This window comes from Carettochelys insculpta, chromosome 1 (assembly GCF_033958435.1).
Source record: "Carettochelys insculpta isolate YL-2023 chromosome 1, ASM3395843v1, whole genome shotgun sequence".
Lineage (NCBI taxonomy): Eukaryota > Metazoa > Chordata > Testudines > Carettochelyidae > Carettochelys > Carettochelys insculpta.
In genome coordinates, this window is record NC_134137.1 from 86,393,671 (window position 1) to 86,420,878 (window position 27,208).

A 27,208-nucleotide genomic window follows, 5' to 3' on the forward strand; every position below is an offset into this window, starting at 1 on the left:
CATGCAGACATGAAACAAGGGTCACAATTTGGTTTTCAATTCCTCTAAAGTCTTCTGTCTGAGGACAGATGCTTGAATAGAATTCTGCTCTGCCAGCAGACATATTAAGTTTTATCTTTCCTCACATCCTCTCAGTCTTGCTACCTCAGAAACCGGACTGAACATTTCATGCTGTGAAGTCCCAAGCTCTATCACAAGTGAAGTTCCACAGCAAAAGCTATATAACAACCCTGGATAAAAGCTCAGCAATCTGGACATCACCGCTTTCTCTTTAGAACAATCACCCTGAAGTTACACTTACCCATGTATCCCAGGACAAAGCAGAAGGAAAAACAAAATCATATTTTGAGACTGGTATCAGAGAGGGAGCTGTGCTAGTCTACACACTATCAAAACAAAAAAGCAGTCAAGTAGCACTTTAAAGACTAACAAGATAATTTATTAGGTGAGCTTTCGCGGGACAGACCCACTTCTTCAGACCATAGCCAGACCAGAACAGACTCAATATTTAAGGGACAGAGAACCAAAAACAGTAAGCAAGGCAGACAAATCAGAAAAAAATTGATCAAGGTGAGTAAATCAGAGAGTAGAGGTGTGGGGGGGAGGTCAAGAATTAGATTAAGCCAAGTATGCAAACAAACCCCTATAGTGACTCAGAAAATTAACATGTGGTTTCAACCGGGATGGGAATTTTCTGAGTCACTATAGGGGCTCGTACGCATATTTGGCTTAATCTAATTCTTGACCTCCCCCCCTTCTATCCTTCTACTCTCTGATTTGCTCACCTTGATCAATTTTTTTCTGATTTGTCTGCCTTGATTACTGTTTTTGGTCCTCTGTGCCTTAAATATGAAGTCTGTTCTGGTCTGGCTATGGTCTGAAGAAGTGGGTCTCTCCCACGAAAGCTCACTTAATAAATTATTTTGTTAGTCTTTAAAGTGCTACTTGACTGCTTTTTTGTTATGATTTTTGAGACTGAAAGTTCCACATTCATTTCCCAAGAATAACTTATTTGTGGAGATTCTTAGAGTGGTTGCAACTGTAACCAAATTAAGGGACAACTTCCAAAACAATTATCTTTATCCAGTGACAGATGTCTTTACCTGATTTGTCTGATATACGTCTGGTCTTTGTACCCTCAAATTTTTGTCTCTGTACCTGAGCTCTATGCCTTCGGGTTGGTACTGAAGACAAATTTTCAACTGGAAGGCAGTCACAGGGAATTACAAGAGTCAGATGAAGTTGTTTGCACTTTTTTCCTCTGATCTTGCCTTTCAGGAGCCTCTCCTCCTCATCTTTACAGTAGAGGCAGAGACATAATCAATATGTTCTAGGCCACAAGTGACTCACTGATTCCTTCTCTTTCATATCCACCTGAAGCACACGTGACCTAGAAGACCTAAGGGGCCTCAATACCCAGAGCTCCATATATAACTGACCCCATCAATCCTGCAGTGGTGATTGAATTGCATATCAGTAAGGATTTCTGTGTGAACTGGAATTTAAGTATTTGCCAAACAGTCTGGATATATAACTTTCAAGTTATGAGTTGTTTAATTTTGACTGCCACAGGAATCTCAAGATAGCACCCAGGGGAGAAAGATGGGAAGACTTGGTTCAACCACAAAGCGAACCCTTACAACAGGTTCTGTATACAGTGGCCAACATCACCCCAAAAAGCACCTCACATGTCCTGTCTTCACCTTATATCAATGAGGAACTACAGCTCTAACTTATAATCATGTAGTTAGACTAGTGTAGAAGATCGAAGAAATTTCAAATCTGTTTTGTTGACAGTTATATGCCATTATGGGTAAATACAATTTAATTCATGGTTATAGTATAAGAATAAGGGGATAATTCAATAAAGCTGAGTGACTGCAAATGGAACAGAGAGATAATTCCACAGAAATGAAACAATAGTTTACTGACTTGCAGTTTATCTTTTGCACACTGCTTCACATTATGCACCAGAGTAAAATAATGGCTTGTGTGCATTTTTATTTTCAGTGAAGCAAACACCAGGATATTGATGTGCGAGCTGATGATATTAAAGCTTCAAAAGTTCTCTCAGTGGAGGAAGTCTGCTCCTAGTCCCACTAAGGTCAAGAGCAATTTTTCAACTGGTTCCAAATGGAGCATTATTGGACAAACATTTACTACAAGAAATGATCATATAGTGTTTTTTTGATCATAAATGTGACAACTACAGGCTTTTTTTCAATTGGTGAATGAACTGCCTACCATTCAGGATTTGTGTGTGTGAAGTGGAATTTAAGTATTTGCCAATCAGACATATAATTTTGAAGTTATGAGTTGTTTACAAACCATTCACTTCAGCTATTGGATACTCACTATTTGTGGTGTCTGATTGTGCTGTCACATTGTATATTTTCTCATCCCTAACTGGGTGATCTGAAAATTTTGAATACTGCAGAAGAATAATGAATGATGAATACTGAATAAGCAACCAATGGTGCAACATTTCTCTTTGCACAATTGTGGCCTAGTTTTGCATTAGATAATTACTGTCGAAAATATCTCATATTGAGCATATACTTCGCCTACTGACAAACGGAAAATATTAAAACCCTATTCCCAACAATTAGAGCATTAAAAATCCACACTCATATAAACAGATATATTTAAGCAGACAGTCACACAGGCCGGGGAAACTTGACCAGTACTCTGAAGACTAGAAATCAACACTTAAAGGAAAACAAAAAAATATTTAACAAAAATGTGCTAAGGAATTTATGAGATATTAATTCAAAGCATGGATCACATTGTAATTGCTGGATTCTTTCTGGGGGTGGAGAATGCAGTAGCCAACATCCTCATTTGTTCTATCAGCTGGAAATGTTCTTCACCAGTATCACACATGTGATAATCACGAGATATCTGTTTTGATTAACTCACAAAATTTTGATTGGAAAGCAGAACTGCTCAATCCAGAGATTCCTGTTCCTGAGTGACCCAGAGAGAGGACGTTGACTAGATGGACGACTCCTCTGATCTAGTGCAACAACTACTTTGCTCCTGTAATGATTAGTTCCCTGTTATTTTCCAAAGAACTCAGGTCATCAGGATTGGCCATTGGGACTTGAACTGGACTCTAAGGCTGTGTCTAAACTGCATAAAATATTTCAAAATTCCTTGCTCAAACTTGGGCCTCTCCAAAGGTCACCAAAGTTCGGAAGAAGTGGTTTATTCTGAAAGTTTCATTACCCCTCGTACAATGAGGAATCAGAATACCATACTCGGAACAGCAGCACTATTTTCAAGAGCAGGGAAAAGCCATGGTGTTGCTATTTCAGGATACTTTCTATCCCAAACTAGCAATTGCCATGTAGACATAGCCTAAATGAATGCTTCACAAGGTTGCAGACCATGGTCCCCTGTTATCCTCTTCCACTACTTTGAAAGCTCAGTATTACAGCATGTCTACATGCATAATTGCAATTTCATACATACTGGATAAGAACCATAGTACCAATGATAGTTGCTGGCAAAGTCAATGCAGTGTTGCGTGTTATGTTACCATCACTGCAAATGTAGCACAGGTGCTACTACAACGAACACAATACCAAACTGAAGGCCATGAAAAACATGACATGGACCAAGATGTCCGCACTTCTGGGTTGGGGAGGTGTGGGGGTTAGGCATGGTCAATGTTCCCTCTAATTTTTTCCACCTCTGTCCAGAATAAATTTTGTTATGTGTGCCACCAATAGAAACACATATTGCTGGCTGTAGACACGGTGGGTGATCTGCTAATCAGCTTGGCGGCACTTGAATCTATCCTGAGTGGTCACCCAAGTGCCCAGCTAACATAGTACACTGGTCATGGTATTGCTGGGCATCCAATGCTGAAGGGAGCATTGCCACCAGCAAAAGCTCAGCAGTGAGGGAAGCACAGAGTGTGGAGACATTACTTTTTGGGAGAAGGCAGGGATGGCCTTTGGATGGGTAATGGGATTGAGGGGGTACTATGGTTACCCCACTCACACAGCCAACCCAAAGCCCCTTTAACACTCAAGCACTTAAGAGAAACAGGACTGGGGCGAAAAAGGGCAATTAACAGCACTAAAAAGCCTGTGGCACCAAGTCTCATGGGCTGAGTCAGCCAACTCAGGCTCACAGGTTTTGTACCACTGGGCTTAAAAATGCAGTCTAGATATTCTGGCTCGGGCTCATATCCCTGGGCTCTGCCTAAATCCCAGCCTGATTCATCTATTTACAGTGGAAGCAGATGCATCCAATGTGGCCATAAGGGCAGTATTCTTTGCAGCAATTTAGACCCCAATCAGTCCTGCGCCCTTGTGCATTTTATTCTCAAAAGATTATTCCTGCCAAGATGACCTATGAAATACCGAACAGAGACTGCTCACCATAAAAACTTCATTTGGAGAATGGATTCACCACCTTGAGGTGGCTCTGTAGCCCAGTATAGCTCTTCACCAACCACAAGAACTTCAAGTACCCCCACAAGGCCATGGAATAGAACCAGAGGCAGTTAACGTGGCCAGTTTGGTCAATTTCCTGGCTCCCCCAAGTAATGCGAAATTTGACTTATGCGGATTTGCACAGGAATGTCACCACCACGTAAGTCGGGGGTTTGCTGTATATTATGATACAGTCTTTAAATTACATGACCACATATTATGTTTACTAATATTCTCAGAAGTAGCTGAACCATTTTAAGTATATCTTCTCCAAACACCTGAACAGGAGGCAGGCACCACCATGGAAAATTTCAGCAAGAATTGTCGAAGTTTGGCAAAACTGAAACAGAGTCTTATAATGGAAAGTGGCAGGCAACCTTAACTAGAGACTTCATCCAGAACCCATTACCACTAATTATTATTTTTATGGAGCAATGACCACAACAGAAAAATGTTATGTTTATTTTACAATGAGATTTTGTATTTTTGAAACATGTATATTATTAAAAAGTTATCAACTATAATTCACTAATCAATATTTTGGTCATGCTGCCAATTCTTCATTAAAATTAATACCTTTTTTAAAGTTCCGACTACAGAACATGCTATCTTCTTTTCTTTCCTGAAGCCTTCCTCCAAAACACTATTCAAGCTCCCATAAGTTTCTGTGTTTCTCAATTCTTGTCTTTCAAAGTAGTTTTTGGTAAACACAAGTTAAATTTGAGAACTACTACAGAGTCTATTCAACAAAAATATCACAGAGCCTTTCTCAGCTGAAAGGAACAGTTTACAGATGCTGGTCCACATAAACTTGTCAGGCTATTCAGCCAAGAGGGTGCACCCAATTCTGAAGAAATTTCCCTAGACTGTTCTGTACCTCCAAGAGGAACTGCTTTTACTAAGCAGAGGTTGTCTTTTTCTCAGCAAGCCAGCTTTTAAATAAGAAAAGTCGATCTATTTTAGTGTCAGTCTCCACATGCTGCCCCTTGAAGTTTAGACGAGAATGATCACAAATATATAGTACTGAATAGTAACTTTTATGAAAGAGCCTTTCAGCAAGTATATTTGATATATTTGTTTCCAAGATGTGATTACTTTGAATACAACAGCTATAGCCCTCTTTGGGAGTTCCCCAAGAGAACACATCAAATCACATAATTGTAACTCCACCTGGTTTTAAAAAGGTCAGTTCACAAACCAGACATCAAATAAGACTTCAGCCTAGGCTTTGATGAACTGTTCTTGTGTGTATCTAAGTCTGTATACTTTGGAATCCTGCCCTCAGCCAGCTGCTGAGGAGCATTCAGTAAACACACCAAAATAGTTCCAAACTGAATGCAGTAAAGCCAAAACCAAGACCCATAAACAAGAAGCCATTTAGGTTATGAAAGTAACTGCAGAGGAGAAATTTTAAAAGTGGTGTTGAATAGATTTTATACTGTAGTCAGAATGGCTAATAGGACGGCTGAAATCTTCACAGGAATCATTCATTAATTTTACAATGTCAAGGGGGAAAGGAATCAGTTCAAATGCAATGAGAGTGCATGAAGCAGAAAGGCCTCATTGCAGACATCTTAAGTGTCCCTACTGCTTGGAGCACATTAGTTTTGGAACTGGCCCCAGCAATTTTTCAGCAATCAGGATCAGTTCCCGATCCAGCCTGCCCACATCCGACTTGAACTAGCTCAAAGCTGAAGCCAAGGATGACTGAGCACAGAGAAGATGCATTGTTCTGCATGTGCATCTATCATTGCTTACATATGTTATCCCAGCAGCCCAAACGAAAGAGGCAACAGTAAAACATAGAGCAGATACCCTACCCTTGGCACAGAATAACAAAGAACAGTTCCACTGTTCTACTTTTGCTGAGGGTTGGATTTTGGAAAATTCAGTTCCCTATCCACATGGGTTCCCCATCTATCACAAGTTAAAGCAGATGCACCACATGCCTCTGCTTGTGCTCGAGCAGCAATTCAATACCTGGCCACGGTTTACAAACTCAAGTGCTCATTATAAATATTTTTGAAATAAAGAGCAGCAGTTTTAAATTATCTATTTTTTGACATTTAGTGGACTAATCCTAATAAACACAAATGCCAACAGAAATTAACAAGAGTTAATGGTCTCAATGGCTACGTCTACACGTGCCCCAAACTTCGAAATGGCCATGCAAATGGCCATTTCGAAGTTTACTAATGAAGCGCTGAAATGCATATTCAGCGCTTCATTAGTAAACTTCGAAATGGCCATTTGCATGGCCATTTCGAAGTTTGGGGCACGTGTAGACACGGCCAATAGGTGTTAAATCTGACTATCAACCATCTTATGTGCTTATTTCTTTTGCTGTTTTTAGATTTTTGTATTTGTAATAAATTTTGTCACATCAAACTACACTCTCTTTGCTCCAGTATATTATAAACTGCTTGGAATACAACAACAGCAAAAAAAAGGATAGCGTATTGATGTCCAGCATGAGAATATGCTCCCATAATTCATATATTCACATTCCTTTTTATATTTCTACTCAAGTCATACTCCCATGGATCAAGTGCAAGATGACAGGCTATTTGGAGTAGTCATTTTCTTTCTAGGTAACCAGTGATTGTAGATGCAGAGAGGTCAGTGTATGGCAGTAATGATCACTCCATCATACCAGTACAGGAATCCTGGTAAAAAGATGTCACTAATATCAATAAATACAGTATGAAATGTGCACCTTATATGAACATTTCAGAAAATCTTAGATGAATTTATGACTACTGATCACTGGAAAAAAAAAAGTCTCTCAGTTTCCTTGGTTTCAGAGACCATGTTTTGTGAACAACCAGACTTACGTAATCAACTGAATAACAGAACTGAGTTGGCTTTATAGAGGACCTTTCATTACAACTTCCAGTGATACTCAGATACCATAGGGATGGAGATCCTAAACAAATTCCGATAGAGATAAGGTTGTGTGTCACCAGTCATACTGTGTCTATTCGTTTTATGATGCGTCTTTTCTCCAAAATCTAAAAGTTACAAAGAATTTTAAAAACACTAACATGTGAGTTGAAATCACAGAACACTGTGAAATGGAAGGGACCTTAAAAAGTTATCGAGTCCAGTTTCTTGCACCCATGGCAGGAACGAGCACCACAGATCATCCCTGACAGATATTTATCTAACTTGCTCTTAAATATTTCTAATGATAGAGATTCCACAACCTCTCTAGGCAATTTATTGAAATGCTTAGCCACTCTGACAGTTAGGAAGCTTCTCCTAATGTCCAACCTAAACCTCCCTTTGTTTTCTATCCTACCTGCAGACATTAAGTAGAACAGTTTTTCTCCTTTCTCCTTATAACAACCTTATACGTCCATGAAAGCTGTTATGTCCCCTCTCAGTCTTCTCTTTTCCAAATTAAACATTTTTTTTTCAATCTTCCCTCATAGGTCATGCTTTCCAGACCTTTCATCACTTTTGTTGCTCTTCTCAGGACCTACTCCAGTTTCTCCATCTTTCCTGAACAGCGGCACCCAGAACTGGACATAATGCTCCAGCTGAAGCCTAATCAGTGTAGAATGGCGTAGAAAGGTTACTTCTCATATCTTGCTTACGACACTCTTGTTGACGCATCTCAGAATGATGTTTGCTTTTTGCAACAGCATCACATTGTTGACTCTGTTTAGCTTGTGGTCCACTATGACCCCTAAATCCCTCTTTGCAGTACTTCTTCCTAGACAGTCAATTTCCATTTTGTGTGAATGAAACTGGTCGTTCCTTCCTAAGTGGAGTACTTTGTACTTCTCCTCATTGAACTTTAGCCTATTTACCACAGACCATTTCTCCAGTTTGCCCAGATGATTTTGGCTTTTCACCCTATCCTCAAAAGCACTTGCAGCACCTCCCAGCTTGGTATCATTTGCACACCATATAAAAACACTCTCTATGATATTATCTACATTGTTTAAAGATATTGAACATAACCAGTCACAAAACTGATCATTGTGGAACCCCACTTGTTATGTCCTTCCAGCATGACTGTGAACCATGGATAACTTCTGAGAATAGTAACAGAGAGGGAGCCGCGCTAGTCTATATACTATCAAAACAAAAAAGCAGTCAAGTAGCACTTTAAAGATTAACAAAATAAATTATTAGGTGAGCCTTTGTGTGAGGTCTGTCCCACAAAAGCTCACCTAATAAATTATTTTGTTAGTCTTTGAAGTGCTACCTGACTGCTTTTTTGCTCTGAGAATGGTTATCCAATCACTTATTCAACCACTTCACATCTGCATTGTATTTGCTTGTGTTTCTTGGAAGACTTCAGCCCTAGTTTATTCATAAGAAGATCATGTGAGATTAGCAAATGGTTTACTAAAGTCTAGGTATACCACATCTATCGATTCCCCCTTATTCACAAGGCTTGTTATCCTACCAAAGAAAGCTATCAGGTTGGTTTGACATGATTTGTTGTTGACAAAACCATGCTGAGACTGTTACAAATCCTTAGTGAAACATCTTTGAAAGGACTGTGGAATAGGAAGGACCCCTTATGTTTTTATGTAGACTTACCCTTTGCTGAAGCCATCCTTTCTTTAAAGGAAATTCCCTTGTCTTATGCAAAAATGCAATGCATATATTAAGGAAATAAGTGAGAGAGATTATTTCCCTAAATATTATAACTTCCAGATTACTTATTTGTGACAATGTGAAGCTGTGTAGGATTAGTATCATCTTGAGCACTGATTCTCCGAGACAGAAGAAATTCATACTCCTATCCTGAGTCTAGGCTAGTCCCACCACAGGGAAGTCTCCTCCAGCAGCTAAGATATAAGGGGGGAAGTTGCCACCGTGGGGAAATCTCCCCTGTTGGTTAAGATACTGGAGATTTTACTGCTGCCATGGGAAAGTCTCTCCCCGGCAGCTAATATACAGAGGGACTTTGTTGTCGTTGCTGGGAGGTCTGCTCCAGCAGTTAAGATACCGGGGGCTTTGCTGCTGCCATGTGGAAATCTCCCCCAGTGGCTAAGATAAGGGCGTTTCTTGCCACCATGGGGAAGTCTTCCCTGGAAGTTAAGATACTTGGGGCTTTGCTGTTGCCGTTGGGAAGGACCACTTCAACTGGCCCTCCACCCACTGACTCCCCCGCTTCGCCCATACTCAGCTTTGCTGACACTGGGGACAAGTCTCCCCCAGTAGCTAAACAAAAAGCAGTCAAGTAGCACTTTAAAGACTAGCAAAATAATTTATTAGGTGAGCTTTCGTGGGACAGACCCACTTCTTCAGACCACAGCCAGACCAGAACAGACTCAATATTTAAGGCACAGAGAACCAAAAACAGTAAGCAAGGAGGACAAATCAGAAAAAAATGATCAAGGTGAGCAAATCAGAGAGTGGAGGGGTGGGGGGGAAGGTCAAGAATTAGACTGAGCCAAGTATGCAGACGAGCCCCTATAGTGACTCAGAAAGCTCCCATCACGGAAAAAAAAAAAAAAGACTAGCACATGGTTTAAATCGTGATGGGAACTTTCTGAGTCACTATAGGGGCTCGTCTGCATACTTGGCTCAATCTAATTCTTGACCTTCCCCCCCCACCCCTCCACTCTCTGATTTGCTCACCTTGATTATCTTTTTCTGATTTGTCCTCCTTGCTTACTCTTTTTGGTTCTCTGTGTCTTAAATAATGAGTCTGGTCTGGTCTGGCTGTGGCCTGAAGAAGTGGGTCTGTCCCACGAAAGCTCACCTAATAAACTATTTTGCTAGCCTTTAAAGTGCTACTTGACTGCTTTTTGTTTTGATAGTGTATAAACTAGCACGGCTTCCTCTCCGTTACTCCCCAGTAGCTAAGATATTCATGATTTTGCTGCTGCTGTGGGGAAGGACCACCGCATCTGGGCCCCCACTCAACCACCCCCCTTCACCCCTACCTGGCATTGCTGCCACTGGGGAAAAGTCTCCACACGGCGGCTAACTTGCTTGCTTCCACTGGGGAATAGTCTCCCCTGGTGGCTAAGGGGCTTGCTGCCTCCAGGAAAAAGTCTTCCCCAGTGGCTAAAAATTTGTGGTTTTGCTGCTGCCACGGGGAAGAACCACTTCAACTGTCCCTCTACCCACTGACACCCCCCCTCGCCCAAACTGGGTGTTGCTGCTGCCAGGGACAAGTGCTCCCTGCTACTAAGGGGCTTGCTGCCACCAGGGAAAAGTCTCCCCTGGAAGCTAAGAAACATAGGAACCTTTGCTGCCGCCAGGGAAAAGTCCATATTGGGGCTTGCGGACGCCATGGGGAAGTCACATCAGCTGGCAGGGGGCTGATTCCTCATGAAGGGATCACCTGGGCCTCAGTACTTGGCTTGCTTCTGTTTTCATCCACTTTTGTATCCTCTTTCTTCTCATTTAAAAATAAAGAAAAAAAAGAAAAAGTCCAGCCCCCTGTATTATTTTCATGGATCAGCTTTGCCTTCAGAGCTGGGTTCTTAGCCAGTAGTTGTTGCTCTCTGGTCATCAATCTCTGAAGGCAGTGCTGCTACCAGCAGCAGCACAAAAGTAAGGATGTCATGGCATGGTTTTATCACCCTTACTTCTGTACTGCTACTGACACAGCAGGATCCTCAGCAGCCTGTGCCTTCTGGTACCACAACCCCATTTAATAATCTTGCAATTCCGCTCCCAGCAACTCCTTTGTGGGTCAGTGCCCCTTCCATTAAAATACCCGGACTTTTCAGATTTAAATAACTGAAAGCATGAAAATTATTTGTTTTTAAATCCTATGACTAAATTTGAACAAAACAGGCTGAGAATTTGGTAGGGCCCTACATACTCCATCCAGGTCCTTCCTCTATTACTGGTATGGTAAAAGACACTGCAGCACTGTTCTGAATAGGCCTGGCAAAAGAAATGTATATGTATCCTTTTTCATCTGTAACACATTGAGAACTTTCCAGACCCACAGGAACTCCAGCCCGTTTACTTATAAATAGAGGGGTCTTTGCTAACTATCTCAGTAATTAAGAGAGGCTGCCTAGTCTGTCTTTAAGACATCTGTTTGCTGTATTTCAGGAGTGCACACTTCTACCAAGAAGTACAGTTCAATGACATTAGTTTTTCCTCTGTTCTGTATCAGAGTTAGCCAAGATATCTGTAACATACAAACTCTGGTTTCCCAGCTATTTGGGTTTACTCCAGTCCAACAGACACTGTATCAGAGAAGAATCAGAGAAAAGTCAAAAAGTTTAGCTCAGAGAGATTTCACAAGCCTTGTTAGTTTTCTCTAGATCAGGGATTCCCAACCTATGGGTTGGCACCCAAACATGGGTCACCATTAGATTTTCTAAGGGTCGCCAGATAGGTGGCTCTGACCTGCATGTGGCCCTTTAAGGAGCCATTTGCAGCTCCCGCTGCTGCCACCTCTGACTCTTCTGGCTCCCAGTCCCTGTCCTGGGACTCAATGTAATTGGTTAAACACCTGGCTCGAGGAATCCAGGGCTGCAAGGGATTTAAGCTGGGAAGGGGGCAGTTTGGGGATGTGAGGGATTTAAGCCTGCAAGGAGGGGTGGAGGGAATGACAATTTATTTAAAACAAAAAAAGTTACAAAGTCTTACTGAATTGTCAAAATGGGTCCCTGTCTCAAAAAGGTGGGAGACATCATCTGCTGGCCCAGGTCTGCACAGCACTGAGCATAATGGGACCAAGCAATACTGAACAACTAGTACTAATCTCTTGAATCATGGAATGCTCCGAATGACAACCTTAGCATCTGAAGTAATTACTAGAAAGTCTCAACACACAAGAAATTAGAATGGCCTTTTCTATGCCTACTACAACCTCGAAGTGGATTACTGCCAAAACAGTGTTTTTGAGGCATTCTGCAGTTGTTACAATCAAAATACTCTCTAAGTAAACATGCAGTCTTGTTACAGCTATGGCAGACCCAGGATACTACAAGCAAGAAGGTGGGTGAGATAATCTTTTTTATTGGAGCAAATTCAATTGGTGAGAGAGACAAACTTTCAAGCTACACAGAGCTCTTCTTCAGGTCAGGGAAAGGCACTCAAAGTGTCACAGCTAACTAGAAGACTGAACATATAATTTAGCATAAGTACTTAATGCACATTCCAGGTGAAGTGGCCAGTTCACATTCTTAATACCTTTCACAGACCTGAAGATGAGTTCTATGTAGCTCAAACACTTGTCTTTCTCACCAGCTGAAGTTGCACCAATAAAAGACATTACGTTACCCACTTCATCTAAATATTTGAGTATCTTCAGACTAATGACCTCAGAAAATTATGGGATCCATTACCATGGTGAACCATCTCAGGACAACAATGAGATAAGTGGGGAAGGAAGAGGGTACAACAAAGGAGGACCACTTGTTCAAAAACAGAAAGTAGGCCAATCAGCTTATTATCAAAGGTGTTTGTACATGAATGCAAGAAGCCTGGGAAACAAAGATGACGAATTAGAGGCCCTGGCACAGTCAAAGAAATATGAGGTGATTGTAATAACAGAGACTTGGTGGGATGACTCACATAACTAGAGCACTGTCATGGAAGGGTATAAACTGTTCAGGAAGGCCAAGCAGGGGAGAAAAGGAGGAGGAGTGGCAATTTATGTGAGAGACAGAGAGCAATATGATGGTTCAGAGCTCCAGTTTATGGAGGGAGAAGAGACAGTTGAGTGTCTTTGGCTTAAGCTTAGAAGCGGAAGCAACAGAGGTGATGCAGTGTTTGGTGTCTACTATAGACCACCAGATCAGGTAAATGGGGTAGACGAGAATTTCTTCAGATAACAAAGGGAAACTTCCAAATCATAGGTGCTGGTTCTCATGGAAGACTTTAATCACCCCCACATTTGTTAGGAGACTGTGACAGAGTGTACCAACCCCACGCTGAGCAGGGGGATGACAGAGTATACCAAACCAGCACTGAGTAGGGGGTGGGACCCAGGCCTATTGGGTGGAAAAGGCCCTGCTCCCGAGACCCTGCTGGGCATGCTCCGGATGCAGCCCAGGTATAAAGGCTGGGGAAGCCTTGCAGTTGGGGTTGGCCAATGGGGGGAAGGAGCTCCCGCTGGGGTCTGGCCGCAACAGCCTCTTGAGGAGGAGGAACAGCAACCGCCCGAGCATCAGCAGCAGTCACCTGAGCCACAGCCGCAGCAGCTGCCCATGGAGCAGCAGCAGGAGTGGTGGCAGTGAACGCCACAGTAGCAGTCTGCAGCAGGAGTGGGTTTGGAAGTAGTCCAGGGTGGGGAACTGGGAATGTTTCTGGTGTGCTCAGCATGTTGCGGTGAGGATCCCCACTGAGCTGGTGGCTGAGGCCACATATCCACCACCAACAGGGCCCTGGGCTAGAAGCTGGTAGAGTGGGAGAGCCCAAGCCCACCTAACGCCACCCCCCTGTGAGCCTGAAGCAGGGAGAACTTAGACCACTGAGGCCTGTGAACTGGGACCAGCCACTAAGGCCAACTAGGCTGCTGAGGCCTGTGCACCAAGACTAGGCCACTGAGGCCTGAGGGTAACGCACGAACCCTTGGGAATAAGGCAGAGCAGGAGACCCCACTACAAACAATCCAGGAAGTTTCTGGAGAATGCTGGTGATAATTTTCTGGTACTAGTGGTAAGGCACCAACCAGGGGCCGTGTGCAGCTTGACCTGCTGCTCACAAACAGGAAAGAAATAGTAGGAGAAATAGAAGTGGGTGGCAATCTGGGCTGCAATGATCATGAGATGGTAGATGTCATGATTCTGACAAAATGAAGAGAGGTGAGCAGTAAAATACAGACCCCTGATTTCAGAAGAGCAGACTTCGACCCCCTAAGAGAACAGATGAACAGGAGCTCCTGAGACGCTAATATGAAGGGGAAAGGAGTTCAGGAGAACTGCAAGTATTTTAAAGAGGTCTTCTGGAAAGCACAGAAACAAACGATCCTGATGCGCAGTAAGAAAAGCAAATATGGTAGGCAGCCAGCTTGGCTTACAAGGGAAATCGTTAGTGCACTTGAACTCAGAAAGGATGTGTGTAAGAAGTGGAAACTTGGACAGATGAATAAGGACAAGTATAAATATATGGCTGGAGAATGTTGGGGGTAATCTGGAAAGTGAAAGCACAGTCAGAACTGCATCTAGCAAGGAATATGAAGGGCAACAAGAAGAGCTTCTACAGGTATGTTAACAATAAGAGAGGGTTTGGCGCCGTTAGTAGATCAGGGAGGTAACCTGGTGACAGATGATGTGGGAAAGGCTGAAGTACTCAATGTTTTTTTTGCCTCAGTCTTCACGGACAAGGCCAGCTCCCCAACTACAGCACTAGGCAATGCAGTATGGGAAAGAAGCGGGCAGATCTTGGTGGGGAAAGTACAGATTAAGAGCTACTCAGGAAAGCTAGATGCACACAAATCCATGGGTCTGGATTTAATGCATCCAAGGGTACTGAGGAAATTGGCAGATACCATTGTAGAGCCTTTGGCTATCATCTTTGAAGACACATGGAGATCAAGAGAGGTCCTGGATGACTAGAAAAAGGCAAATGTAGTAACCATCTTTAAAAAAGGGAAGAAGGACAATCCAGGTAACTATAGACCTGTCAGCCTCACCTAAGTCCCTGGAAAAAATCCTGGAAGGAATCCTCAAGGAATCCATTTTGGCGCACTTGGAAGAAGGGAAAGTGATCAAGAGTAGTCAACATGGATTCACCAAGGGCAAGTCGTGCCTGACCAATCTGATTAGCTTCTACGATAAGGTAACTGGTTCTGTGGACAAGGGGAAGTCAAGAAATGTGATATACCTTGAATTTAGCAAAGCTTTTCATACAGTCTCCCACAGTATTCTTACCTGTAAGTTAAGAAAGTATGGATTGGACATATGGAGTGTCAGATGGATAGAAAACTGGTTTGACAGATGGGCCCAACAGGTAGTGGTCAATGCCTCAGCGTCTGGTTGGCGGTCAGTTTCAAGTAGAGTGCCCCATGGATCAGTTCTAGGCCCAGTACTGTTCAACAACTTCATTAATGATGTGGATGAGGGGATGGATTGCACCCTCATCAAATTTGCAGATGACAGTACGGTAAGAGAATCAGGTAGATACAATGGAGGGTAGGGATAGGGTCCAGATTGACCTAGACAAATTGGAGAATTGGGCCAAAATAAATGTGATTAGGTTAGGTGAATAGCCCTGCACTTGGGACAGAAAAATCCCAAGCACTGTTACAGGCTGGGGATCAACTGGCTAAGCAGCAGTGCAGCAGAAAAGGACCTGGGGATTACAGTGGATGAGAAGCTGGATATGAGTCAACACTGTGCCCTTGTAGCCAAGAGACTAATGGCATATTAGGGTGCATTAGGAGAAGCATTTCCAGCAGATCTAGAGAAGTTATTATTGCCCTCTACTCAGCCCTGGTGAGCCTCATCTGGAGTACTGCATCCAGTTCTGGGCCCCTAAGTATAGAAAGGATATGGATGCATTGCAGCAGGTTCAGCCGAGGGCAACAAAAATGATTAGGGGTCTAAAGCATATAACCTATGAGGAGAGGCCGAGAGATCTGGGCTTATTTAGTTTGCAGAAGAGAAGACTGAGGGGCGATTTGAAAACTATCTTCAACTTTCTGAAAGGGGGATCTAAAGAGGATGGAGAGAGACTTTTCCCAATGGTGACAGATGACAGAACAAGGAGCAATGGTCTGAAGTTACAGAGGGAGAGGTGTAGGTTGGATATTACGAAAAACTGTTTCACCAGGAGGGTGGTGAAGGACTACAATGTGTTATCAAGAGAGGTGGTGGAATTTCCATCCTTAGAGGTTTTTAAGTCCCGGCTTGATGTAGTCATGACTGGGATCATTTAGATGGAGCTGATCCTGCTTTAGGCAGGGGGCTGGACTAGATGACCTCCTGAGGCCCCTTCCAGCCCCAGAATTCTATGATTCTATGAATGCACAGAATGAACATTCTTGCTCTGACAGGTACTGAACTTCCAGGAAAAAGCTTATGGAAGTTTTGTTTCTGTAATAGGAAAGTTTGAGAATGATGAGGAAATCTTTGCTTATACCTATTGTCAGTCGTTATTAGATCTTTCAGAAGGCACAGCTTAAATGAGTTGCTGTACTCTGTATCTGGTACTGCCCTACGTATTTCTCAGTACAATGCATTTACTCTCCGCATATGGAAAAGTAAAAATAGTTTCTTTTAAGCAGCCTTGAAGGGACGCTGGTTAAAGCAGTAATCATAAGTAATGTCTAAGCATTAGAAGCTATTACCTCGAAGGATGGTGTCACATTTCAAAACCTACTGATAGTAATCATTTTATAAAGCATGTGAATTAGAGAGTGAAATACTGAGGCCCCCCAAGTGCCTCTTCCCTCAAAACTAGGAGAAAATGATGCTGTGGAATCACCTCACCCCACTCTTAAAAGATGATACCTCAGAGAAAGATCAAAAAGAGCCAAATATCTAATGAAGATATCTTAGTCCCGAGTCAGCAACCCCCAGCACGGGTGCCGAAAGCGGTATGTAAGCCAATTTTCGCTGGCATGTAAGGTAGGAGCTCAGCCCTACCCCTTCTCCTCCATGCAGCCAGGATCTTGTTCAAAGCCATGTTGCCTGTGGTTTAACAAAAAAACAGCTAATGCTACCAACCACCACCCAAACAGCAAAGCTCTGCCTCTTTACTTATTTATGAATGAAGGTGTTGTAGATAGGTCTATTAATGACCTCAAAAACTATCACCAGCTTTCAGACAGTACACAGGAGGTGAAGAGATCAAATTTTAGCACTCCACCTCAGAAAGGTTGCTGACCTCTGTCCTCGTCTGCTGTTTCTCATATTATGCTCATCCGTTTGGCATTTATCCAACACATCATTAAATACATGCAACAATGAATTACACTGCATAACTAGCAACGGAAGACATTCTCCATTTAACAATTATTGCACATCAAGAAGAAACACCCTACAATCTAATGTCATTCAACCCTGCTGACATCAGTGGAATTGCATGGAACTTAAGCCAGCACAGAATTTGTCCCAAATCTTACTTTTCATATTACAGTAAGTATTCCTACCGCAACACTTTCCCTTAGTTTTTTGTTTTCTTTTGAAAACCTAGCTTTTTAAACAGTATCACAAAGTATACCATTGCACCCCGTGTAAAATTTTTGTCAACAGAACTTTATCTGACAGACAATGGGAACATGAAATTCAGAACAATCATTACTTTTCGAAATGTGCTTTTAAAGAAAATATATATTTCTGATGCTATTACTGTAAAATTGTCAACCAACTTTTATGGCTTTCCTCTTCATATGAATATTCAGTCATCCATTCATTCCTAGATCCACTTCAGTCCTGAAAATAAAAAACAAGAATTCTGAATTAATTAGGAAATGGGCATTGAACAGATGTAACTTCCTTGATATTTTACTTTTGTTTCTCCATTTTTATTGCATACTTGACCAAAAATGTAGGGCTGTACTCTGTGGTGAAATAGATGTCAAAAGAGCAACAAGTTTTTCAATAATTTAAATAAGCATGCTGAATATATCAAATACTAAGTGCTGTCTCATGCTTTTCTATTAATTGATGTTTTAATCAATATTTTTATGACCATTCAATTTTTAAGCAATTACTTGAGTGTTAAAATTTTGGGCTTCTTTATATGGGCAATAAATCACATGATATATTTCTGCTTCATGATGGACTGGAGTAACTCTTTAACACATGTCCCTTTTGAATACTCACAATTTTAATTAAAAATATTTGCCAAAAATGGTCTCCAAGGTTCAGTTAGTATTTGCTATTTGGGCAACTATTTTTGCTAGTAAACTAGTTTGCTGGAATGTTCCTATACAGGGAACACTACTAAGCAACACTCTAACAGATATAATATTAATGAATATTTTTATAATTCTGAACAGTACATGTGGCAAATTTTTCTCAGAGTTTGTTATTAAATTGTGGGGGAAAAAACTACACAACAGAAAAAAACAAACAAAATACTTTTATTTTCTTTGCTTCTTGAGATTAGATAAAACATGAAAATCCAGTAGATTTTGCATCTAAGTATATCCTAATTTCTGGAAAGCCTTCAAAGAAACTTACTAAAAAAAAAAAGGTGAAAACTGTGACCTCTAAAATACTTGACATTACACCTGAAACCTTTTGCCAATATGCATGCATGTCACTGGAATTGACTTCTACTTACATGCGTCCCCTTTATTAACGTAAACTGTGAAGTCAAGACTACATCTGTTGTCAAGGGCCTATTATAAATGATCTGTTACATTCTGTGTTTGTTTTTTATTTTTTTCCAAACTAAGGCTGTCTCATATACTGAATGTACGACCTGCTCATTTTTAAGAATAACCAGTATTTCATTTCTGCTATGCATTCATTAACATAGCTATTGGGTTTAAATACACTGAGCAATATTTTATCTTTAAAACAATAGCAAAATACAGAAAAGATAGTAAATATTCATGAAGCATACCAACATCCCAGTAACTAAGCACCAAACCTGCATAAATTTTTATTATTAACTTTTAATCCAATATTTTCTTAAGAATAAAATAAATGTACATTCCAAATTAACACTATTATGAGTTACAAAATGTTGTAAATTCCCTAGAAACACTGACCTCACTGAATGTAATTCAATTCTTAGACTTGGAGTGTACTAACTACTGTAGCGTATTTGACCCATCTTTGACGTATCTTGGAGAGTGTGTTTTTTTTGTTTAATCTCCTTTTGGCATTATTTAAATTGCTTCAGAATTTCCATTTCATGAAGCACATTTTCTTTGGCTTATAACTGAGCCAGTGAGCATTGGTCAATATCCACATTATTTTTAATTGTACTCTGCAGGCCTTTGACTTCCTTGAAGCTCCTTTCTGTGCCAACATCAAAATACTCAAGCCAGGTTTCCCATGTACTAAATGTATTCACATGGTATGGTTATGGCTATGGTATGGTTATCTAACCTATGAAACAACTTACTCACAAAACTGCTAAGTTAAATGTCATAGTGATACAAAGCTCCATAGGGTGTCCATCAAAAGGAAAGCTCCTTTGACCTATAATTTTTTTCAGTTGTCCATATTTTCTCTTCATTTATTTCTCTACTCAAACATCCAGCAGTGCAATTTAGCTTCCTGTTACCTGTGAATGCTGGAAGACCTATTAGCTCACTGTGGCTATGGTAAAAATGAGAACAGGGATGTGTGTTTCAAAACTGCCTAAGTATTGCTGTCTTACTAATCATAGCTGCATTTGTTTTACATTATTAAAGCGAGTACAATGGCCCTCCCGGTGAAAAGGGTACTTTATTAACAATGATGAATGGTTGGTGTTGTTTGTTTATTCCTCTCTGCATGTTTTCTCAATTTACTGAGCAATGAATTGTTCATTCCCTCATACTTTTAGAATGCCAGCATTCTTTAATCCTCTTTGTAGGTAAGATGGAAGGCTCATGAAAATGTTCCTATTGGCCCAAGTCTTCATCACAAAGTACATACACCACAAACAGATTTCCCACAGCATTAACCCATGGTTACTCATCAAACCAATCACTTCAGGGATGAGAAGGGAATAAGTTCTCTAGGGCTATGTTTACACGATGAGATAATATTGATTTTAAGGCATTTAGCCTGATTTTACCAAATGCCTGTCTTCACTGTAAATTCCATTAGCTCAATTTATGGGGGAATAAAGTTGATATAATATTGATACAATATCGTTGTAACCTGATGGGTATAGCATTCAGTTTGAATCTAAAATTCCAAACGAAGGGCAATGAGGAAGCGTCATGCCTATAAATTGAAATCTTTAGCTTCCAAAGATGTCCCATATGTGTCACACAATGTCCCACAGTTCTCTGCTCTGGTCTCTTCCATCTCCACTGCTCTCAGGTGTCCAGGAATTAGGCAACAGGAAGACCATTTCAATTTGGCATCTCATAGCTCATGTTTGTAGGGGTCATACTTGTATGAGAGGCTGAAAAACCTTCTCTCTGTCTTTGCTATAAGTGTGGCTGTGGGGTTCTGTGTCTGCCTCTGCTACCTATCTTTTTTTCTGTGCTGCCTGGTACCAAACACTGCTCCTACTCTTCCACACCACATGGCAGCTAGGCTGTGCTTGTTTGATAGGATGAGAAACTTCTTTTCAGCTGTTTACATTGTGTCCTGACCCCAACATCCCCTCCACCTGAGGCACCATGCAGTCTGGAACTTTACTGCAACCAGGTGTATCACAAGGCTTACATATACACCTCCTCAGACCAGAAGGGATGTCATCTAGTCCAGTCCAGTCCAGTCCCCTGCCCCCTTGGCAGGACCAAGCACCATCCCTGACATCTATTTGCCCCAATCCCAAATGGCTTCCTCAAGGATTGAACTCACATCCCTAGGTTTAACAGGCCAATGCTCAAACCACTGAGCTGTCCCTCCCCCCATTGCCCCTGAATCAATAAAAGGATGTACTGAACATGCTCCCAGGCAGCTTGCACTTCATGAGGATCCTGGAGCTGCCTGGGAGAAGTCTCCCTCAGCGGCTAAGATATTAGGGAGACAGCAGCTATTTGGGGGCCTTACAGCCGTCTGCGGGGAAGTAAACCTCCCCAGCTAAGATTTCTGGGGACTGGCTTCAGAGCATCAAGTGCCTAGAGGCAGGGGCTGATACCAGACTTGCCCTCCAATGGATCATCATTAAAGAATTTAAACTGTACTCAGTCCAATGTGCCAACCATTTCTCAGGCTCCCTCTCGGTAATTAATCCCTGGTTCCCTATAGGCACAGAAAGTGGTATCAAAAGTTGACAGGACAGACATTCAGTGTAACACCCATGTATACTTAGATGTATGTTTCTAGATTATGGATTCGGTGCAAGGGTGTAAATTATTGCTCTGAGAATCTTGTTTACCAGGAGGTCTAAATACAGAGCCAAGGCTTTCCTCCAGGCCTGCTAGGTATAGGGACAAGTGGTGGATCCTGCAAGAGAGTTTCCTGGGCTCCCAGCAGCTTTAAGAAGGGCCAGAGGCAGGTACCACAGAGCACTGATTACTGTGGACAGGGTGCCCCAGGGCACCTGGTGGCTGTTTCGGTCAGCAGAAAAAAAGACTTTATAATTAGAGTGACTGTCCATGGAGACCAAATTTTTGTATGGGCCTGATCCAAAGGCCAGTGAAGACATTGTAGTAGCTCTACAAGTAAGGTTTGCAGCAAGGAACCAAGCCATAACTGATTTGATGATCCATTGCATTTTCAGTGTATTGCCTGTGTCTACGTCTTACACACACATTTCCAGATTTTGGAGTGGGTGCAAGGATGAAAATTCTTGTTCTGAGGATCTCTTTTGCCAGGTCTAAACCCAGATCCAAGCCTGGGCCCACTGTTAATAGGGGCAGGTGGTAGGTCCTGCCCTGGAGTGTCAGTGAGCAAACAAATCAGCCATAACTGATTCAATCATCCACTGCATTTTCAATGTAGTGCCCTTGTCTACTTACATACCTGGAAGCCTTTTTGGTCAACTGAACTAAAAACTGTATCAACAGCATGGCTGTCCTTTGACACAAAAGGAGCCATAACTGATTTAATGACCCATTACATTTTCACTGTAGCGCCCATGTCTACTTTCACACACATTTCAAGTGCAAGTTTTTGTTCTGAGGGTCTTTGCCAGGAGGTCTAAATCCAGATGTGGATGATGGCTCCTGCCCTGGCATATCGACCAGCATCCTGGGCATGGATGTAGCCCTACTGGACCTCCTCCATCTTCGTCAGGACTTCCTCCATGCTGCAGCTGGGGTTGGCCTCATTCCACCAGTGTGGCGGCCATCTGGTGTAGGCTTGGGCATTACAGCGCTTCACCTTGGTGTCTTGGAGTAGCTCCTCCTCACCCCACAGGTCCAGGAGGGTCTGAATCTTTTGCCCAGTCCAGGAGGAACATGCCTCTTAGTGTCCCAGGCTGGCTCCTGTGACCCCTCCAGATGATTCCTTGAGGGCACAAGGAGTCTCGGACTCCCCACAATGTGCCATGTAGAACGCTGGCTGGAAAGGAGTGGGTGCAAGGGTGTTTGCACAGCAGCTTGTAGCTCTACTGTTCACACACACATACACGAACTTGTCCCTAGAGTGGCTGGCCTTTGAGACAAAATTATTGATCCGACGATCTTCTTTGCCAGAAGGTCTAAATCCAGATCCAGGCCTCCAAAGATTCAGTGTTTCTGAATCCCATTTTGAAAACCTGTCTGTTGGGAAACCTGAAATCTTTTTTTTCTAATCTTTCCTAAGCGCTTAACTACCTCTCCCCTTCCCTCAGTTATAAAAAGCACATACTTACTTATACAAGTAAGCCAGATTCTGCCTGGAAAAGGGGACATTTGGTTAACATGGCAGGGGAACGAGGCAAATGAAATGTGGGAAGATGTTGTCAAATACCCACAGCCACTTGCTGGACATTTTTTTCCCATGCTACACCAGTGAAAAATACCCAGAATGCTACAGGGCTCACAGAACTGTGGGGTAGGTTCCCACAATACACTGCTGCAACAGTCGATTTTGGCAACTGGGGTGTGGCATCAATAAATCAATTTTGTGAGGAGCATGTGGGAAGGTAAGGATGCTCAAAATCAAATTCATAAAACCCAGCATTAATAAATAGATTTTAATACATTTGATTTTAGCTCATAGTGCATACACAGCTTAGGACATATTCATTCCTTGCCCTGTCCAACAAGATGTGTGGCAAACTGCATCAATTGCAATATGAATACCCACCACCACTACAATTCACAGTAGCCACCACAAGGCTATTGACAGGTAAAAATGTTAAATCTCTTTTGACTTGGGCTGGATTTGAGCTGGAAATGAAAAGCTACAATTAAACTGCAATTTTCAAAAGGCACTGACAATATGCCTAAACTGTACACTGACCCTGTGCTCTGACTCCGGTTTCAGCCAAACCCCTCTTCTGTCTCCACACAAATCACTTAGACTCTTTAGCACCCTTAGGATCTGACCTTAGGACCAGCCTAGTGGGAGGGGAGGGAGCCAGAGACCTAGTCCTGCTGTGACTTGGGTCCAAGCACGGTTGTACAGCTCAAGTCACAGCAGTGGCACTGAAACCATTTTTTGGGTGGGATTGCTGAACTGCACCCACCCCAAACCTGTTCAGGCCCTGCACGGCCCCAGGCTAGGGTCACACCTAGAGCTGTAAACTATCTAGGGCTGACAGAACGGACATCACTGACACAAATGGCATCCAGTCCATCTAGTCTAGGAGAGCTGGCAACATATCCACAGCAGAAGGTGCTGTGGAGCCTTGTGCTGGCAGCAGGACCTGGAGCAGCAGCACATCCTCCAGGGCCCCATGGGATGGCAGGGTGCAAAGCTCATGAGAACAGCAGGAGGCAAGATCCTAGAGGGCAGGTGGTGGGGAGGATGCCAAGCAGACGCGTCCACACAAGAGCTGCCTGGAAGCCAGGACACAAGGTTGGTGCAACTATGGAGGGACCACCCAGAGGCCATACACAGGGCTGGTGGGGCTGACCCCTGGGCAGAGAGAATCCGAGTGGAAAACTTGGGGGTGCTGCAGTGTGCCCTGAACTGCTATGTCCCGGTCCTATGAGTCAGAGATATGAATCAGAATGTCTGAACAGTGCAGCATAGATGCTGTAGCACGGCTGTGAGACCACTGTAAACCCAGATTTTCAATGCAGGGTGGATGCTCAAACATGGGATTGGAATAACTGAGTCTATAAACCCAAGTCAGCGTGCAGTGAAGACATGCTTCTAGTGACCCTATTACACATAATATGGCCTGATTTTTGGATGTAGTGAGAACATGTAACTCTCAATAGTCATTTTAAAGTACCAACCAAAAACAAAAAATTAAAAAAAAAAAAATCACACCAATTACAAATCAGAAATACATTCCTTCAGTCAATTATATAATTGCCAAGAGAGACTCTGAATTTCTTTAGGAGAATTTATTCTTCCAGTTTTAAATAAGACTGCTAAGAAATACTTGTTTTCAGTAATATATTGAACTTGATGTGAAAAGACCAAATAGCAACAATTACAGCCAGTATCATTTTGCAAAAATATTTTTAGTACCAGCAAAAAAACCTACAGCACGTGACAAGAGGTTTGGAAAAGGGAACCAAACATTTGTTTGATTGAACACCCTTACATGACTGAGTGCTTTCTATGTAATCACAGAGCAATCATGAAAAACTTTAGCCTCAGGGCAGGTCCGCACTATAACCAGTGTTCCCTGTAAATGGAGCACTTGGGTGGCTGCCCAGCAGAAATTCAGGTGCTGCCCAACTGACAGAGTGCCCACAGCTGTCCATACCTAGCAGCATGTGTTTCTGCTGGTGATGCACAGCCGCATATGCCTCAATGCACATAGCAAAATTTATTCTCATCATGAATGGAAAAGATTAGAGGGAAGATTGACAACTTCCTTTGGATGATCCAAGGTACGCTGATTGGCACAAGGCTTCAGCAGTGGTGGGGCAGAAACAAGTAGCAAAGGGGTGGTGCGGGCTGCTGGGTCAAGTTCCCACCAAGCAACTTTCACCACTGCCATCACTAGCCCATAGTTTTTGTACTTATTTTGAAAATTCTACCCACAAAGGGCTTGTCATTGTCCACTATCTCGGAAAGAAGTTTGGAGGCTACTGTCATGAGTGTTGCGTGATCCTACCATATCTGTAGAACCCAAAGAAGGGCCCTGGGGAGCATGATGATTTTCTGGAGGGCAGAGAGCTGGTGGCATTCATGGAGTAGCTGCAAATGGTCCTGCTTCTGGGCCAAAAACACAAGCACTCTCTGGTGCGATCACACTGTAACCTGGGGATAAGGAGCAATGGTTGCAGAACATTTGGATGTGAAAGGCCACATTCCTATATGCCTGCATGCTGAGCTCACCCAGCCCTCCAGTGCAGACTGACCAGAATAAGAGCTATACTGACAAAGAAGCGGTGAACGCACTCTGGAAATTTTCACTGCCAGATCAGTACCAGTCAGTGGGAAAACGGAGTTGGAAAACTCATTGTGGGAGCAATTGTCATGCAACTGTGCAAGATGACACTCAGCAACATGGTAAGGATAGGGATGCAACACCAGATGCCACATGGAATGTAGAGTGTGGTTATAGGAAGTTGCTGTAATCAAGTATTGCATGACCTGGTATTGGAGGAAAGCACAGGATTATGTCCTGATGTATTTCCCACTCCTTTTCCTACTGCGACTCCTTGGCCTTTCTGCCCTTTTCCTCTCCATACCCTCTGCAATATTCTTCCAAGCCCTTTGTACACGATCTGATGCAGCAATGGCTGAAGGAGCTCATTAAACATGCCATTCCAAGTCCTCTTTATCCCCCTCATTTGTGACAGGCATTCCACAAGAAACCCCTCTAGAGCACAATGGCCGTAAATGGTCCGCTGTCTGCATACTCACAACAGAAATGGAAAGTTAGATTCAGAACTCTCTTCCCTTGCTGCCCTAAAGCTTTCAACAAGACTAGCTCATGGAAACTTCTGTTTTGGAGCGATAGGCTACTGGCACTGTACACATGGGCTATGTCTACACTAGAGAGTTTTTTTGACAAAACTGGAGTTTTATTTACAAAACTCGCAGAACATCTACACACAAAATGCATTTTGTCAACAAAAAAGCTGTGCAGACACCCGGGGGGCCCTTTTGTCAACAGAGCAGATCAAAACGTCGATGCACTTTTATGTGTACACAGAAGTTTTGTTGAAACACTTCTTCCAACAGTAATTTCTGTAGACAGATACTTCTAGTGTAGACATAGCCATGGTGAATGCAGCCTGCTGGGGTTAGGGTAATGCATGAGACTATATTGTAATATAGTGCAGCAGCACTGACTACAGCTCCATTTTCCACAGATGGTGGTGATTTCAGCTGCTATCTCATTCCTGAAAGTAACAAAGGCACAGAAAGCACAGCTGCTGGTGGTGGCCCAAAGTCACCGGGGCCCATATGCTGCCAGACTGTTTTTCTACAATGCTGCTTGTCAAAGTTATAGCTGACTGGCATGGGGGGGAAACACGTTCTACTGTGGAGGAAGAAATAAGGTTGCCATAGCAAAAAACCTTTGGGAGAGAACTACAGTGTACATCCATGGAAGGTTCATCAAGGACTCCCAGGAGGATTCAGAGGACATCTGTGTGTACAAAAATAAACTGCTCCACATGAATGGAGTCCAGCCTAACTACAGAGGGGAATGAAAAGCAGATAACTACTCTCCCTCTCTTTGCTGTGAATTAATGAAAAGTTGATAGTTGTGTCCTGCTAACTTGAGGATACCACCACTGTAAGGTGGAAATAAATTTCCACACTTACCAAAAATTCCTTCCCCTGCTTCGGGATCACCCATGCTTGACTACTGGGACTGACAGGATGGCTGTGGGGTATCAAAAAGATGCCGGTTGAAAGCACAAAGTGGTCCCCAGCCACATGTCCCACATCCTCTTGCTCTACCTCCATCCTTCTTCCTGCCATGAGCCTTTGATTCAGTTTCCTCAGAGGTATCTGTGGTGTCTGCAGGTGCTGATGAAGTCTCTGCTAAGTAGGGCATGCAGCTCTTTGTAAGAGTGGCAGGTCTGCAACTTGGTACCAGATTGACTGTTGTCCTCTTTGGCCTTTTGATATGTTCACCATGCATGGTTCCTTTGCTTTCAGGCAGCCCTGCTGCTGCTTCCCAACACATGCCTTCTAGAGAATTCCGTGTATAGTCTGCTCACAGAGATACACATTTCTACAGCT

The 27,208-nt window shown here is 42.6% G+C and overlaps 1 protein-coding gene across 4 annotated transcripts in view; it reads right to left on the reverse strand.

Moving 5' to 3' along the window:
- KLF12 (KLF transcription factor 12) overlaps window positions 1-27,208 on the reverse strand; it is a 419,409-nt gene that overhangs the window by 276,119 nt on the left and 116,082 nt on the right. For all 4 annotated transcript variants that reach the window (XM_074988826.1, XM_074988807.1, XM_074988814.1 and 1 more), the window contains exon 2: window positions 17,701-17,764. In XM_074988826.1, the coding sequence (XP_074844927.1) occupies window positions 17,701-17,721 (21 nt within the window). In that variant the 5' untranslated portion in view covers window positions 17,722-17,764. The remainder of the gene's footprint in view (window positions 1-17,700; window positions 17,765-27,208) is intronic.